At 39.0% G+C, this 16,334-nt stretch overlaps 1 protein-coding gene across 1 annotated transcript; it reads right to left on the reverse strand.

Annotated features, from left to right (window-relative positions):
• Nucleotides 1-2,090: 2,090 nt before the first annotated feature.
• On the reverse strand, nt 2,091-3,479 carry LOC123258313. Its single transcript, XM_044718182.1, has one exon. The coding sequence runs from the start codon at nt 3,477-3,479 to the stop codon at nt 2,091-2,093; it is 1,389 nt and encodes a 462-aa protein (XP_044574117.1).
• Between the last annotated feature and the right edge of the window lie 12,855 nt (nt 3,480-16,334).

Consider the following 16,334-nt stretch of genomic DNA (forward strand, 5'->3'; position numbering starts at 1 on the left):
CAGTTCATCAAAATAGACCTTAAAGAGGCCTATCTACAAATGAAATTGGATGAAGCGTCCAAACAGATTATGGTCGTGAACACATCGCTGGGCCTTTTTCAATATCAACGTCTTCCATATGGAATAGCCAGCGCTCCGGCAATCTTTCAAAGATACCTAGAACAGCTCCTAAAAGGAATAGAAGGTTGCGGGAACTATCTTGATGACATCATCATCTCAGCACCGACTAGGGCAGAAAATTTGAAAAGACTCGATCAAGTTCTTCTTCAGGACAACTGTATTAGATGCAAAATGAAGAAATGCTTTTTCCTCAAGGATGAAATTGAACATTTGGGAAGAAGAATATCCGCAAACGGTGTTCTTCCAGATACTTCAGGACTAGAAGCTCTAAAACAGCTAAAGCCTCCTGAGAATTTGCAACAATTGGAAGCGTTTATGGGTAAAGTAAACTATTATTGCAATTTTATTCCAAATTATTCGCAGTTGGCAGCACCCTTGAACCAACTTCGCAGAAAAAATGTATCATACATATTTGGGCAAAACAGCTGTTCGCCCGTAGAGCGTTATGCGGCAACTACGTCAAACTTGAACTCGCGGGAGTAGCGGTAGGTCCCGGAGTCGTAGTCAAGGAACGTAAATAGTCTGACTAAATTTACTTGGTTTCTGCAAGGGACTGCTCGGGTTGGCCAGACGCTTGCTGTGATCAGGCTGGAATTGCGGTTGCGTGCTTGAAGTCCTCGGTAGGGTTTTCCTCAAGCACCGTTGGGATGGTGATTCGGCTGATCCCTTATCGGCCGATCCTACTGGCGGTCCGTTTCACGGGAGCAACACTCGAAGTAGGTTAGATAGTGCGGGGTCGGCTGGTGGTCCGGTTTTACGGTAGCAACACTCGAGCTGCGAGTATGTGGTATGCCGCGAGATCTCCTCGTGGTCCGTTTCACGGGAGCAACACTCGGAGTAGTTAGAGAACGCGGGGTCTACTGGCGGTCCGTTTCACGGGAGCAACACTGGTATGCCGCGGGTCCTACTTGTGAATCGTTTTACACAGGATCACGTGATGTAGGCTGAGTTTAAGTGCCGGAGTTTCAACACTGAGTAACGAGACGATTGACTCTGATTTCGGAACTGTCTTTATTTCAGAAGAATACCTCTTATATAAGATGCTAAATTATACATCATTAAATCTAAGAAAGGTCAAGGTTCTGGACGTGCTAATACTAAGGTTAATGCCAGGGTCACCCACCTCTGAGTCTGCTGACTCAGGGGTTGTTTGTTCACGTACTGTTTTCCACACGCATTTCGGCTTCGCTGGCTAGTTTCGGCTTGTCTCGGTCAGTCGGTCATTCTTCCCGTTGATCACGCTGACTCTGCTTCCGGAGCCATCGACTAGTGCCGAGTTGGGTATTGGCTTATGCTTAGAGTTACAATATTAATAGGCTAGTAGGTCTGATGCTTGTATATGCTGATCTGCTGATGCATCTTGATGACACTAGGTGCCAACATACATTCTGACCTGCTGATGCATCTTGATGACACTAGGTGCCATGTATTGTGACCTGCTGATGCATCTTGAGTGATTAGTAGGTCTTGGCACTAGGTGCCAACATTCTCCCCCCCCCCCATTGAAGTATTCAATAATAGGGGCTGCTGGTTCGTTTTTTGCACCACTCTTCGTATCTTCGTTGATCATGTCATTGCTCTTCTTTCGAGTTATTGGTCCTTATTATGGCCGTATGAAATGGACCTGTCATGAGCGGGACTCCAACATCCAGGAGTTCATGGATGAATATTGTCGCAGCCTCCGCTTACGCTGCTCTGATCTTCACTTCTGGTACTATGGCCGCATTCTTCCTCGCCGCGGTACCCCAGCCTCTCTGGGAATGGAGGATCGCGATCTCATTATTGTCCAGTTTCGACCGTTTGGCCGTATTGCCCTAGGGCGCCTCTCTCGTCGTTCCGCTTGGAGCAGTGATGACAACCTTTCTACTGATAGTGGTGCTTCCTCGATGGGTACCAGTGATGGAGAAGCTTCTTAAGATTACCTTAATTTAATAAACCCTTCTTATAACTATGTATGTCTTGCTTGCCTTTTACTGTGGAGCCTCTGGATCGTACACTTCAAATCTCTTGTGGTGTCCATCTCTTGCCAACATGGCCAGCCCGGGTCGTTGTTCGACCAGCTGGAATTCTTCTCCTTGGGTTATTCTCCTTGTCGTCCTCCGGTGATGGGTTGCTGAGGTGTCCTTCCGGGCACACCGCGTGTACCCTGCCCATGCGGCTATGAGGATTGCTACTCCTGACATTATTACTCCGGAATATTGATGAACCAGATTCCAGTCTGCCTCGTTGTCCACCTCTTCCTGTGCTTGCTTTGTCCATGTTTTTAGCCCCTGCACCTCTGCATGTAGTTGGTCTAGCTGATCTAATGTTGCTTCCAACTGTCCTTCTGTTGTCCTTATTTTTTCATGTGATGGCCACTCGTGAACGTAACTTCCTGACATCCTTATTGTTCCTGATGAGTTAAACTGCGCCCGCCCCAACAATGTAATGGTCGGGCTTTGGATCACACAATCTTGCCTGATTGTCAGCTTGCCTACGCCGTCGATGATGATTTGATCTTTTTCGTCCGAGCATACATAGGTCATTGTTATTGGCTTCGTTGTCCCAAAGATCCATGCATTCTGCTCTGTTAATTGAACCCAATAACTGGTCCCCTTGATTGGTTCTGGCTTACATTCCCTTGCCCGATGTCTTGATAGTGCCGCCATCGTACAAGGGAGTTGATGGGCGTCCGGGCCCAATAGTGTTTGCTTAAACTCGCATACCTTATTTCCGTTCGTCCCGCTGATACACTGACTGAGGTGTTCTTGATTGATCGTAAAGTGGTGTTTCCGATGATCATCGACTGCTAGATATTTTGTTTCCGTCTTGGTTATCACCAGGCCTTCTCTCGTTATTTGTGGAATTGACTCCATCCGATATACTGTGAATTCGTCTTCTTCGACTAATGGAACACTCGTATGGAACATTAGTAAGTCCTCGGTTTCTTGTACCCTTGTGGTCGCCAGTCGATATAAGTCTCGTGCTGTCTCACTTGTGATGGGTAATCGTCTTCCCGGTGGAAGGTGTGTTTGTATTTTTGTGATCACCTGTTTCACTTGTTCTACCGACACCAATGCAGGGCTCAATTTTCCTTCATGTGCCCCGATTAGCACATTTAATACAGCATCCTGGACTCGACGAATGTGACTTGCCACGACGACCAACTCTGAAACTGCATGTGGCAGATACCGATCAGCCGCATGGCTTCTCACCTTGATTCTGGCCAGGCTGGCTTCTAGGTCCTGCATCCTCTTCTGCGTTTCGATCGTCGTCCTCCGCATAATGTTGATGGTGGTATCCAGAACTGACGTTTGGTTCTCTACTATTTTATGCGTGATGCTTTCTTGGGATCTTAGTTTACCAATAATTTCTTCCATCCGTTTGGCGTACTCATCATCGAGTACTCCGAACAGCCCATTCGCGATATTTCCAACGATGTTCAGTGCTCCGCGTCAGATGGATTGCTACGATGCGTCCCAGGGGCCAGTTCAACGGAGCGATGTTGTCTTCCTTCATTATAACCAGATCACCAATCTTTACTGTTTTGCAACTTCTTGTCCACTTCGATCGATTCTGTAGCTCATGTAAGTACTCGTGGCTCCAACGTGTCCAGAATTCCTTTCGTAGTTGTTCGATCCGCTTCCACCGAGTGAGTAACCCTGTGCGTCGCCTTGATTGGTGAATATCAGGTGATGCCGTTAGAGGTTCTGCAATCAGGAAGTGCCCTGGCGTTAATGCCGTAAGATCCCTCGGGCTGGAAGAGACGGATGTCAACGGACGAGAATTTAAAATAGCTTCAATATCGATGACTATGGTTTCAAGTTCTTGATGATTTGGGTAGCGGTATATAGTGTTCGTTTCAGTAAGTGTTTGGCTGATTTCACCGCGGCTTCCCATAGGCCTCCGAAATGGGGTGCCCGAGGTGGTATAAACTTGAATTCTATGCTCAGATTTTCGCAGGTCTTGTGTATCAGTGCTTGTGCCTCTTCGGCGAAAATTGCTTCTTTTACTTCTGATAGTTCGTTGTAGGCTCCAACAAAATTAGTCGCGTTGTCGCTATAGATTTTCGCTGGTAATCCTCGTCGTCCGCAAAATCTCTTTAACGCCGCCAGGAAGGCTTGGGTAGTCAAGTCTGTGACCACCTCTAGGTGTACTGCCTTAGTTGAAAAACAGCAGAAGACTGTTAGATTCACCTTATGTGGTCGTTTTCCTCGAATTTTATTGTGAGTCCAAAATGGCCCACAGCACAATGGGTAAAAAATCCGATTTTGGTGCATAAACCTATTTTTTTTCCTAATTAATTTTTATGAATGACCCATACTAATCGAATCTAGATATCTTCATTTGAAAAAACCCGCTTTCAAAACATTTTTGGTGGCAACCCTGTAGTGTTGCCACTCAAACAAAGTTAGCTGCTTGAGAGACCCTGCAATGTTGTTAAATTGGCGCGAAAAACTGGTAAACTTTGCGTGCTTGCTGCTTTGTTTGAAAAAAGTTTTTTTGAAAAAAAAAATGTGTTTGAAAAAAAATTTAAAAATGGAAATTCCTTGCGAAGGTAATTATTAATGCAAATAAGCTTAAAAATTTGTTATTATATGTCTTGTTGTCCAACTGTGAACTGTTTTATATGTGTATCTTTATAGATTTGAACTAACAATTGTGTTTGTGTTTTGTGGAGAATAACTTATTTATGGCACAGCCTTGCAAAAGAGTAAGAACGAGAAATTAACTACAAAAGTGTCCTTGTTGTCATACAATTAACCATTTTTGCTCCTTTTTGCTCCTTTTTGGTAAACTTGCGTTTATCCAGGCACATATGTGTTTGGTCACGGCGCTCTTCTTGCAATTTGGGAAAGCAAAAAACGCTCGCGAGAAGCCTTACAAATTGAATGACTTACATATTCGACAAATTGAATGACGATCATCAAATCGAAACAATAAACCAAAAAATATCAAATAAAATTACTAACTTTATTAATTACATTAATAAACATTTGCCATGATGCTGCCGAAACATAAAGCGATTTAGACAAAAACACGCCATGTGGCTAGCCGGCAATATGACTATACGACTTTCTGATATAAATGAATCCCCACAGAATAAAGGTGGTCGTCCGAAATTGACATATGAAGCTGCTGGTAAACAACTCAAAATAAAGCTGGCATCTGAACTTGCGATAGAAAATCAAAATTCAACCCCTTTGTTACTACAAGCTGCTAACATTTCTGCCAGAAAATCAACTGAAAATGAAGTTATAAAAAAATCTGATAGAACTGGATTGCTGGCTCCGAGTCCAATTACTTCTGAAAAGGCATTCGCTTTTTTTATGGAAAATGGGTTTACTAAGCAGCAATACATAAATGTAAAACAACTTAGTAAACAACATGGCTGCGACATTTACCCCTCTTATTCGAAAATAGCCGAGGAGAAATTAAAATGTAGACCTGCTGGAATAGAATGCACCGAAAATGAAGCAAAAGTTTCCATGCAAAACTTATTGAACCATACCGCTTCAAGAATATTACTGATGCAAAAGGAAGTTTGTGAAATACTTTCAGATGTTACTCAGTGTACTCTTATTTTTAGTTATGGGTTTGTTATGGGTCTACTGGTCACAGTTTATACAAACAAAAATTAAGCATCGCAGAGTCTCAATCTTTAGATGATTCTCTATTTGTTACATCAATTATTCCCATAAAAATGATAGATCAAAAACAAAGAGTCATTTGGTTAAATAAATCGCCTCAGTCCATACGATTTTGCCGTCCTCTAAAAATAGCATACTTAAAGGAAACAACGTCTCTTATATTAGAAGAAAAAGAAAACTTGGACAATCAGATTAAAAACCTGGATTTATACGTGCATGCTTTTCAATCGAATGCAATTTTTGTAAAATTCGATGGGCACCTAACACTTATAGACGGCAAGGTCTTAAATATATTAACAGGAACAAATTCCTGCCAGTCGTGTCCAATGTGTGGGGCAAAGCCCACCCAGCTTCTTACTACAAGTGATTTTTATTCCAAAATATTATGGTATGGATTAAGTTCCCTTCATGCATGGATTCGTTTTTTGAATTCTTGCTTAAAATATCATACAGAATTGAGCTTAGAAAGTGGCATGTTAAGGGAAATGACAAAATCGAATTGGAGGCACGAAAATATAAAGTTCAAGCAGCGTTTTGGAAAGATATGGGGCTTCATGTGGACAAGCCGAGACAAAATGGCAGTGGCAATACAAATGACGGAAATACGGCGAGGCGGGCATTCTCCAACCCAAAATTATTGTCCTCTATATTAGGAATAGATCACATTTTGATTCAGCGCCTACATGTAATTTTGATAGCCATAAATTGTCATTACCCTATAAATTCAGAAAAGTTCAAATTATTCTGTTTTAAAACTTTTACTATATATAGGAGCAATTATTTTTGGTACCCCATGTCGCCAACAGTACACAAAATTTTAGTACATGGATACATTATCATTGAAAAATCAATTGTTCCTGTTGGCTCCTTAGCAGAAAGTGCATCAGAAGCAAGACACAAGCTTTTCAAGGCTGACCGGAAAAATCATGCCAGAAAATGTAGCCGGATTGACAATATGTCAGATGTCTTTCACAGAGCTATGGATTCGTCTGATCCTTTACTGTCTAGTTCTTGGATCACAAAAACCAACAGGATGCCTCTGCCAGCAGAGGTTGTCGATCTTTTGGATTCGCCAATCATATCCCCAGGTGTTGGCCACAAAAACGGAAGTACATCCCAAAACTCGTGCGCAGAAGACACAGGTGAAGAAAATGGCAACGATGATGTAAGTGACACTTTTGAAATCGAATTAGAGGAAGAGGTACCAGACGATATGGAAAACTAAAACACAAGGAAAAGAGTAAGTTAAAATTTTAAAGTTATTAAAAAAATGTTATCCAATTTTTTTTCAGTGTTCGTAAAATTTAACAATAGATTCTAAATACGTAACAGATTTTAATTTTATTTTTCTATAATGTAATACCAACTGTGATTCAAATTATAATTTGTAATAATTTCTTATATAAAAGTGCATTTTTAACCACTGAGCGGTACGCAAATTAAAAAAAAAACAAAAACCAAAATTTTGTTTTAGTTAAAATAATACAACAAAAAAAGTTTTAAGTCAATATCTTATAAACTAGAGTTTATGCACCAAAAACGGGATTTTTGCCCACAGTGGATTGGTGGCCACCATAGAATTATGAATAGAATTTCTTTAATCTATCTTTATGAACTCTTTGATTTTTATTCTTTACGTTTGAGATTGTTATGTTATCTCGTTCTCCTTTAATTTCTACCTTATAGGGTCCTGTATACTTAAAGTCTAATTTATGCCCTACTTCGTTTTTTAATAAAACTTTATCTCCTATTTCTAATTTTAAATCATTTGATCTTTTATCATAGGTTTCTTTTTGTTTTTGCTTATTTTGTTCAATCATCATTCTCGCTCTTTTATAAGCGTTTTCGAGTCTGAATTTTGATTCTTTTGAAAAGTTTTCTACGTCATACAGTGGCGTAATATATTCACTGCTATTGAATTTAATGTTTAAGGTTGGGATTTTACTAAACACTAGTTCATATGGACAGTATCCATGTACAACAGAGGGTGTTGTATTGAAACAATATGTAAAGTATATAAGCCAAACATCCCAGTCTGTTTTATCTGACAAAACGTATGATCTAACGTATTCGTTAAATGTTCTATGGCTTCTTTCTATTGTCCCAATGTTTGTTGATGATTTGCAGTTGATGTTATATTATTAATTTTGAGATATTTGCATAAATCATTAATAATTGAATTCTTATATTCAGTTCCCATGTCCGTAATGAACGTCTTCATTGGACCGTACTTTAGAATAAAAGATTCGAATATGGCTTTTGCTACTGTTTTTGCACTTTTGTCTTGTATAGGGATTGTAACGAGATATTTTGTTAAGTATTATCTCATATTAGAGTGACTGCATATTCGTTACCTTCGTCTGATTTAGGTAATGGACCGATCGTGTCCACTAATACTATATCAAACGCTTTTAATGGGGTTTCTGTTATTGTCAAAGGCGTTTTTGTATGGATTGTGGTTTTTGATTTTTGGCATTTCAGACTTTTCTTTACGTGGTTTGCAAAGTCACGTCATGTTTTTCCAATAGTAATGTCTTTTTACTTTTGCTAGCGTTTTTGTTATGCCTGTGTGTCCGCCTTGTAAAGGATCGTCATGTAATGTAAACAGAATAGCTTCCTTTTCTTTTTTATTTTCTATTATGGTCACCGGCTGGTGTAGCGCTTCTCTTAAATTTAGTTATATTTCATTGCCCTTATCTTTAAATTTATCTGTTGAAACGAGTTCAAAGATTTTTTCACTCGGTGCCATTTTAAGTTGTCTAATCTTATTTATACCGGCTATTTTTTCAAGCCTTTGGAAAAATTGATCTAAATTGAATATTCCATTGGTATATAGATCATCAACGTTTATTCTTGCATATATCTGTTTTCCCTTCTTGAGAGAACACTTTGATATTGTTAAATGCAAGGTCACTACTTTTTTAACATCTTCGTTATGAATGACGTCAAATATCTTGGGCTTGGGCTTTGCAAATCCGAACTAGATGTTGAAACTGCGCAGTTATTTTTCTGTTTACTTTGGGATCTAGTAGTGACTTTTAGTATTTGTCTATTCATTTCTTTTAGTTCATCGATGCTTATTCTTGATAAGGCATCTGCCACATAATTGTTTTTTCCCTTAAGGTATTCTGCGGTAAATTGATATTCTTCCAAGTCTAACCTCATTCTTGTTAACTTGGAAGTTGGGTTTCTCATTGAAAATAGATATGTTAATGGTTTGTGGTCTGTTTTGATAGTGAAATATTTTCCATATATATATGGTCTAAAATAGTTAACTGCCCAATGTATACATGCATGCTTACTAGCATCTGTTATTATACAAAATTCTTTATTAAAATCTGGGTATTTTAATGGTGTGGGTTGGACTAATGCGTTTTTAAGATATTCAAAAGCTTCTTGACACTCAGTAGTCCAGTTGAATTTTATGTTTTTCTTGCACAAATGGGTAAGGTGTCTTGAATAATACGAGAAATTTGGTATGAACCGTCTGTAGTAATTGCAAAAGGCTACGAATCTTCTAGATTCATCTGCATCGGACGGAACAGGATAATTTTTTATTACGTTAAATTTTTTATCATCGGGTAAAATTCCTTTGTTTGTGCATTTGTGTCCCAAAAATGTTACTTCGTGCATAAAGAAAGAGCATTTTTCAGGGTGTAACTTAAGGTTGTGTTTTCTACATAGATTGAATACATTAGTTAGATTTTTTATCATATGATTTTCTGAACAACCTATAACTACTAAGTCGTCCATATAAAGGAAAGCTTGGGATGGTTCTAATCCCGAAAATGCTAATGTCATCATTCTTTGGAATGAATTTGTTGCTATTTTTACTCCATAAGGTAGTCTTTTAAATCTGAATGACCTAGTGCTTGTAGAGAAAGAGGTAATATCTCTTGATTCCTTTTCTAGGGTAATTTGGTGAATTCCAGACATTAAATCTAGACAGGAAAAAAATGTTGCTCTACCAAGTTGATCAAAGATATCTTCGATTCTTGGTAGTGGGAATTTATCAGCTAGTCTCCAACGTTTTTGTTCTGAGCCAGGAAGTGACTTTTTGGGTACTAACAGCAATGGGCTCTTGTATTCTGATACTGATGGTTCTACTATATCATCTTTTATTAGCTTTTCTAATTGTTTGTTTATTTCATCTTTTTAGCTATGTGGTGTTCGATAGTTTTTAATGTAGACTGGTGTAAAATCTTTTAATCTCAGCTTCTGTTTATAGAAATTATTAGCTGAAATTGGTTCGGTTTCTAATCTGAATATTTCTGTAAATTTGGTACATAGTTTGGTGAGGGTGCTTTTATACATTGTAGGAAAATTTTTCGTTTATTATGAAAGGACATCTTCTTTTCTGGTTTTAGTTTCGTTGCTTTGGACAATTTGATTTTCCAATGGTTCGTACTTTATTTTGGAAATGTTTATAATTTTATTTGTATTGGTCGTATTTAATATTCGGACAAATGTGTTGCTTGAATCAGTTATAGTGCTGGCTATAATGATGCCTTCATCTATACACTGTTTTTTATTGGACTTCTTTATGGGTGGTTATTATATTAATTTGTCTCACGACTTCGGATCGTGCTGGGATAAATAAGTTATTATTATTTGAATGCGTAATTGGAATATTTATGTCTTGAAATCTTATGGTCTTGCTATTAACCAATCTTGATCTATTTAAAAATCTAGTTGACAATTGAACCTTTTTATGAAATCCATTCCCAATATGCCATCACATGGTATTGGGAAGTCATTGTTTACTAAATGAAAATGAAATGGAATTATGAATTTTCCTGTTTGAATTTCTACAAAAGTTAAACCTTGAGATTTAATCGTACCTTCTCCTATACCAGACATTGTTATGGTTTTTGTTGAATCTACTTCATTATATTGATCTGAATTTATTTTTAAAATGCTAATGTCTGAGCCTGTATCTATTAACAGAGTTAGGGATGTTTTTGTATCGTAATTTTTTAATGGTTACATAAATATTGAGGCTGAGGTTTATTTTGTACAGTTGTAAGTTTTGTGGCTTTTTCTTAAGTGAAGTCTTTAGTTTTCCGGCTGGGATTCAACAGTTCGAACTTGGGAATTGGTATTTCCACCAGTGTTACTGTTATTGTAGCCGTTATTTCCACAATGGTTGTTACCTCTAGAATTTCCACGACCTCTATAATTATTGGTGTGGTTATTATAGTTTGGGTTATACCCATTATTTTGGTTATAACCGTTGTTTTGGTGGTAATTATTGTTATAATAACCACTTCCGTAACCTCTTCCGCGGTAATTTCCTCTGAAGTTGTTATTGTGGTAGGGTTGTCCTCTTCGGTTATATAGGATTGTACTTGGATTGCCTGTCATATCGGTACTACATTGTATGTACTTAGCGATGGCTTCGTTCATTGTTGAAAAATTGCCTGCTTCTAGTACTGTTTTAAGGCATCCATGTTCACAATTTTTAGTCATTGTGTTGATTGCCTCTTTTGTGCTGAATTTATCAGCATGTTCGGCAGGCAACCCCTCATCGATATACGATGCTTCAAGAAGCTTCCGCAAGTTTTCGATTTCAGTTGTGAACTTTTCAGCTGTTTTACCTTTTTGAAGTGTTTTTGGCATTTTAAGATCATTGCGGACGCGGACGATGTTGCTATTGCCTTCGTAGGGAAATTCCCACAGACGCTATGCGACATAATGCGAAGCTCGAAGTTCTGTCGGCCTGGGCGCAAAGGAACGGGCTGGGAGTCAATCCGTCCAAGACAGAGCTCGTGCTGTTTACCAGGAAGTTTAAAATACCTAACCTAAGACTTCCGAAGCTCCTAGGAGAAACACTAGTTCTTAGTGATAGTGCGAAGTACCTATGCATCACACTAGACAGGAAACTGGACTGGAAGCTGAACATTGCTGTTAGGACTAAGAAAGCGGCAATAGCACTCTATACCTGCCGCAAGGCGGTAGGCCTTAAATTGGGTATGTCCCCCAAGATGGTCAGATGGTTATACACAGCGATCATCAGACCAATCTTATTCTATGGTGTTGTGGTCTGGTGGCCCGCCCGTATAACAGGCAGTCTACGCACTATGCCTAGTGATGCCCTAGACACTATCCTCGACCTACTACCAGTGGAACTGATGGGGGTAAAGACAGCCACTCTGGCCGCAATAAGACTGCGAGAGGCAAATCTATGGAGCAAGAAAGGAGTCCTTCAGACTCCCCGACCACTGTAGTGTTTTCCAGGCTGAGGTAATAGCCATTAAGGAAGCACTGGAATCCCCAGCTCTAAGGGGCAATCGGGGTACAATATGTATCTTTTCAGATAGTCAGGCAGCGCTCAAGGCACTTGACGGATTCTCATCCAACTCCAGGATAGTCAATGACTGTTGCAGATCTCTCAACGAGATGGCTGAACAGCATGACATCTACCTCATTTGGGTTCGCGGTCACAGGGACCACGAGGGAATCTGTGCTGCAGATGAACCCTTGCATCTCGGTGAAACCCTTGCTCCAGCGGCAGCATAAGGAGCCCTAGCGGCTCAAGTGGAAGCGAGGGTGTCTTCTATGTCCCCCTTGCATCACCGCCCTAACCTAACCTAACCTACTTTTTGGCCATTGAACTCTGGGATGGCATTTGAAATATCTTTTATGTATACCCGTTGGGCAATTGTTTCGTCTGCCATTATAATTGGTTTTTGGTCTATTATGTTGTTGGAATCTATATCCTCTTCATCTTTGTCTGATAATTCAGATTACAAGAGAACTGCGGGTATAGTTACATTGTTTAGGTCTTTTTCTTCTATTTCTAATCTATCAGAGTCTAAATCTTCCAACTCTACTTGGTCTGTGGTTGGTAGTTCTCGAGTTTCTAATTCGTCCCCAGGTTCTCCTGCTAAGGGTGTGTTTAAGATACTTGGCACTGAAATAACCAAGTCATATCTTTCTTTTATATTTATTAGGTTAGATCGCAATCTTGTTAGGAACTTTGAAACTTGTGACCATCGATTTTTATCTAATCGATCTCTCTGGTCATATATTAATATCCGCGCTTTATTGAAACGGGCTACTAATATTTCCGCGTGTTTGTGTATGGTATTCTGTTGAATTGTACGATTTTGAGTTCAAGATTTATATGATTTGTCAAAATCGGGTTTTAATTTATTCAACTCGGTGTATAGTTCATTCCATTGCATTTTTGTTAATACGGAGAATTATTTTCTGAATACTACCATAACAAGCGTTTTGCCTAATGTTTCATGTTCTTCCAGTACTGATTTTATTTGGACACCTGGAATGGTGCTTAATACAATCGCTTTTTGTGTGTTTGAGCAATGTATTAATGGTGAATTTTCGAAATTAAATGTTTCAATTAGAAGGTATTCTAATTGATTTATGCTTATTGGAGTCGATGGGACTATTTGTTGCACATGTTCTTTAAAATAAGCATCCCTTTCTAATGGCTTCTATGGTGGTCATCTTTATTGTTTTGTTTCAAATTGAGAATATTTTTATATTTGTTACCTTTGATCATAATTGATGTTGCAATGTGTATTTTTTTTTAAATTTTTTTTTTAGATTTTATCCAAGTTATTAGCTTGACTTTGGAATCTTTTGCGCCAGCATTTATAATGTAATTTGTATAATTTGATAAACACATTCGCTAACATTACAACGACGATTATTATCAACAATAGGGTAACCGTTTCCATATCTACTTTTTGTGATTCTATTTTGTTTATGACTTTTGCCGTGGAATCGACAGTTTTCGTCTCTATTAAACGCATATTTGGGATTTGTTCTAAAATTCTATATTTTATGCCAAATATATATGGCTTATTTTTTTACCCTTGCAGAGGGTATTATAATTTTGGTCAAAAGTGTGCAACGCAGTGAAGGAGACATCTCCGACCCTATAAAGTATATATATTCTTGATCAGGATCACCTCCTGAGTCGATATGAGCATGTCCGTCTGTCCGTCTGTCCGTCGGTCCGTGTGTCCGTCTGTCTGTTTCTACGCAAACTAGTCTCTCAGTTTTAAAGCTATCGAGTTGAAACTTTGCACACACCCTTCTTTCCTTTGCAGGCAGTATATAAGTCGGAACGGCCGGGATCGGTAGACTATATCCTATTTGATATATATATTTGACCAAAATATCTTGTGTACAAAATTTCATAAGGATCGGCCGACTATATCCTATAGCTGTCATAGAACGATCGAAATTGGCATAACTTTGGTGTTTTTTAAGTTAAAAAGATGGGATTTGGTACAGATTCAATTTTGGGAAAAAAAATCTGATTTGTCGAATTTCATAAGGATCGGCCAACTATATCCTATAGCTGTCATATAACTGATTGATCGGAAATGCTATAACTTCGTTGTTTTTCAAGTTAGAAGCATGGGAGTTTCAATGGATTCCTCTTTTGGCAAAATAATTCGATATGCCAAATTTCATAAGGATCGGCCGACTATATACGATCCGCTATATATCTAATAATATAAGATGCGTGGCGCCACCTAGCGGACTGCGACTCAACTGCAAGGGTATATCAACTTCGGCTCCGCCCGAAGTTAGCTTTCCTTTCTTGTTATTATTGAAGTCCAACTTATTATTGCAATTATTCATTAAAAAAAAATTAAGAGAAGGTCAAAATCTTTAATTCCCGTGCGCAATTGCGTTGGGTTTATTTATAAATATGAAGGAAAAGAGAAAGAAAAAATAAAAATTGTTAATTTACATATAACTGATTTACAATATTTTGCTCTATATAAATCAACATCAGTTATATGGTTTTAGTATACAGCCCAACAGTGGTTAATATTTTTCAAGCAGCGCTTTCGCGCATCGGCTTGGGTAGAATTCCTTAATATTAATGGCAACTTAGGCATTGGTACGGATATGTAGAGCACTTGTTGCGTTACTGCGCACCATTGCGAAGTGTTTTTTCGATAACGTCCAGGTTCTTCTCGTGTGTTTTCTTCTCCTGCTCCGTCCTTGCTGCTTTTATAAGATGCTTAATGAGTCTTCTCTGCCTAAGTAGTTAAACTCGTTTTCCACTGCGCTTCTTTTTCTTCAGTGTCGTTTTCTGCTGTCGAGCCCTATACTCAGATATTGTGAGTGGGCGTGGTCCATCGCTTGGACACAGTTTTAAAGCCTCCTTAGAGTCGGTGCGTCTTTTTGTTCGACAGGAGTAGCTTTGTTGAAATCTTGGTCATTCATCGGTGGCACAGGGGATGGATTGCCTTCCGAACTTATTTTTTCACTCATTGACGGTGATGATTTTTGGGCCTTTCTCAGAAGTAATTGTGTTTATTTTTGTGTTGAATAATGTTGTTTTTGTTGTGCCATATATATAAATATTTTATTATATATATTTATACTTTTTTATGTTGTATTTATGTTTGTTTGTCACTTTGTTTTTTGTTTTTTTTTTTTTTTTATTGTGTCGACTCCTGGCAGGATCTGTGTCACGGTCGCCATGCAAACTTTAAGTACAAAATATAATCTTTATACAGATATTATGTTTTGGGTTTTTAGCCATGTCGTTCTTTATTCTTTAAAAGTCAAATCCAGAGTGTATTTATATTCTATTGCTCGCGGCTGCGTTGCCTATAAAAGCAGCGATCAGTCGCGGCTATATTCATATACATATATATTTCTATGCTCGTATATAAGGCTGGTAGCGACCCGAGCGTAAGGGTGTAAGTATGCATGGCTCACTTGTATGCGTTGTCAACTCATGGGAATTTGCTGACCAATGCACTTCCCAGGAGTGAGGCTTAAAGGCATATGTATATAACTGGCAATTTGGCAGGGGCATTATGTTTATATAACAACACTGTAGCACAATATTGTATTGCTACAGTGGATGCTTCCTATAATGACCCATGCATACTACAGTAGTTCAATAATAACTCCGTGCCAGCATGGCTTCATGAAGCGCCGCTCCACCACTACTAACTTATTGGAGCTAAAATCTTTTATCACGGAAGGCTTCCAGAATGGCTTATAAACAGACGTCACTGACACACTGAAAATGACTACGCCGTCCTACCGCAAAGTTTGGTGCAAGTGATGTCGTCGTCAAATCCAAGCTCTTCAGAATCCGGCATCTCCTCTCACGGAATTTGCGATAGACTCCCGTGTTGGAATGGAATCCAAGGAATCCGAGTCAGCTTGCCTTTCCTTCCACTTAGACTGCGTGGCATCGTCCACTTTCTGCAACAGCACTTGTTGTGCTTCGTTCTGCTGCCTAGCAACTCCAATGCGACGTCATAATTTTTGTCCGTGAGACGATCAATATGTCTCCAAGGCAAACTCACGAGGAAGGACCGCAACCGCTGAAACTTTTCGACCCGACCTATGAATGGATTTGTGTCCACCATGGACGAGAACAGTGAACCTCCACTCCAAAAGTAGGAAGTGGCAGAGGCAGCAATATGCGGTTAATATGAGCGATTTAAGATTGTTAGTGGAGCAAAATTACAAGATGTGGTAGAGACCATTGTAGTCCGAACATAATGCCCTGAGTGGATAGTGTTGGGCGTATGTCGAACTACAATGGCTGAGGAGTAGAGGACGAAAGTTTCT

The sequence above is a fragment of the Drosophila ananassae genome, unplaced genomic scaffold, assembly GCF_017639315.1.
Source record: "Drosophila ananassae strain 14024-0371.13 unplaced genomic scaffold, ASM1763931v2 tig00000147, whole genome shotgun sequence".
In the NCBI taxonomy this organism is placed as follows: Eukaryota; Metazoa; Arthropoda; class Insecta; order Diptera; family Drosophilidae; genus Drosophila; species Drosophila ananassae.

Bases quoted from the DNA above. Each gene is read 5' to 3' on its own strand.
- LOC123258313 (XM_044718182.1), bottom strand. From the start codon at position 3,479: ATGGAAGAAATTATTGGTAAACTAAGATCCCAAGAAAGCATCACGCAT.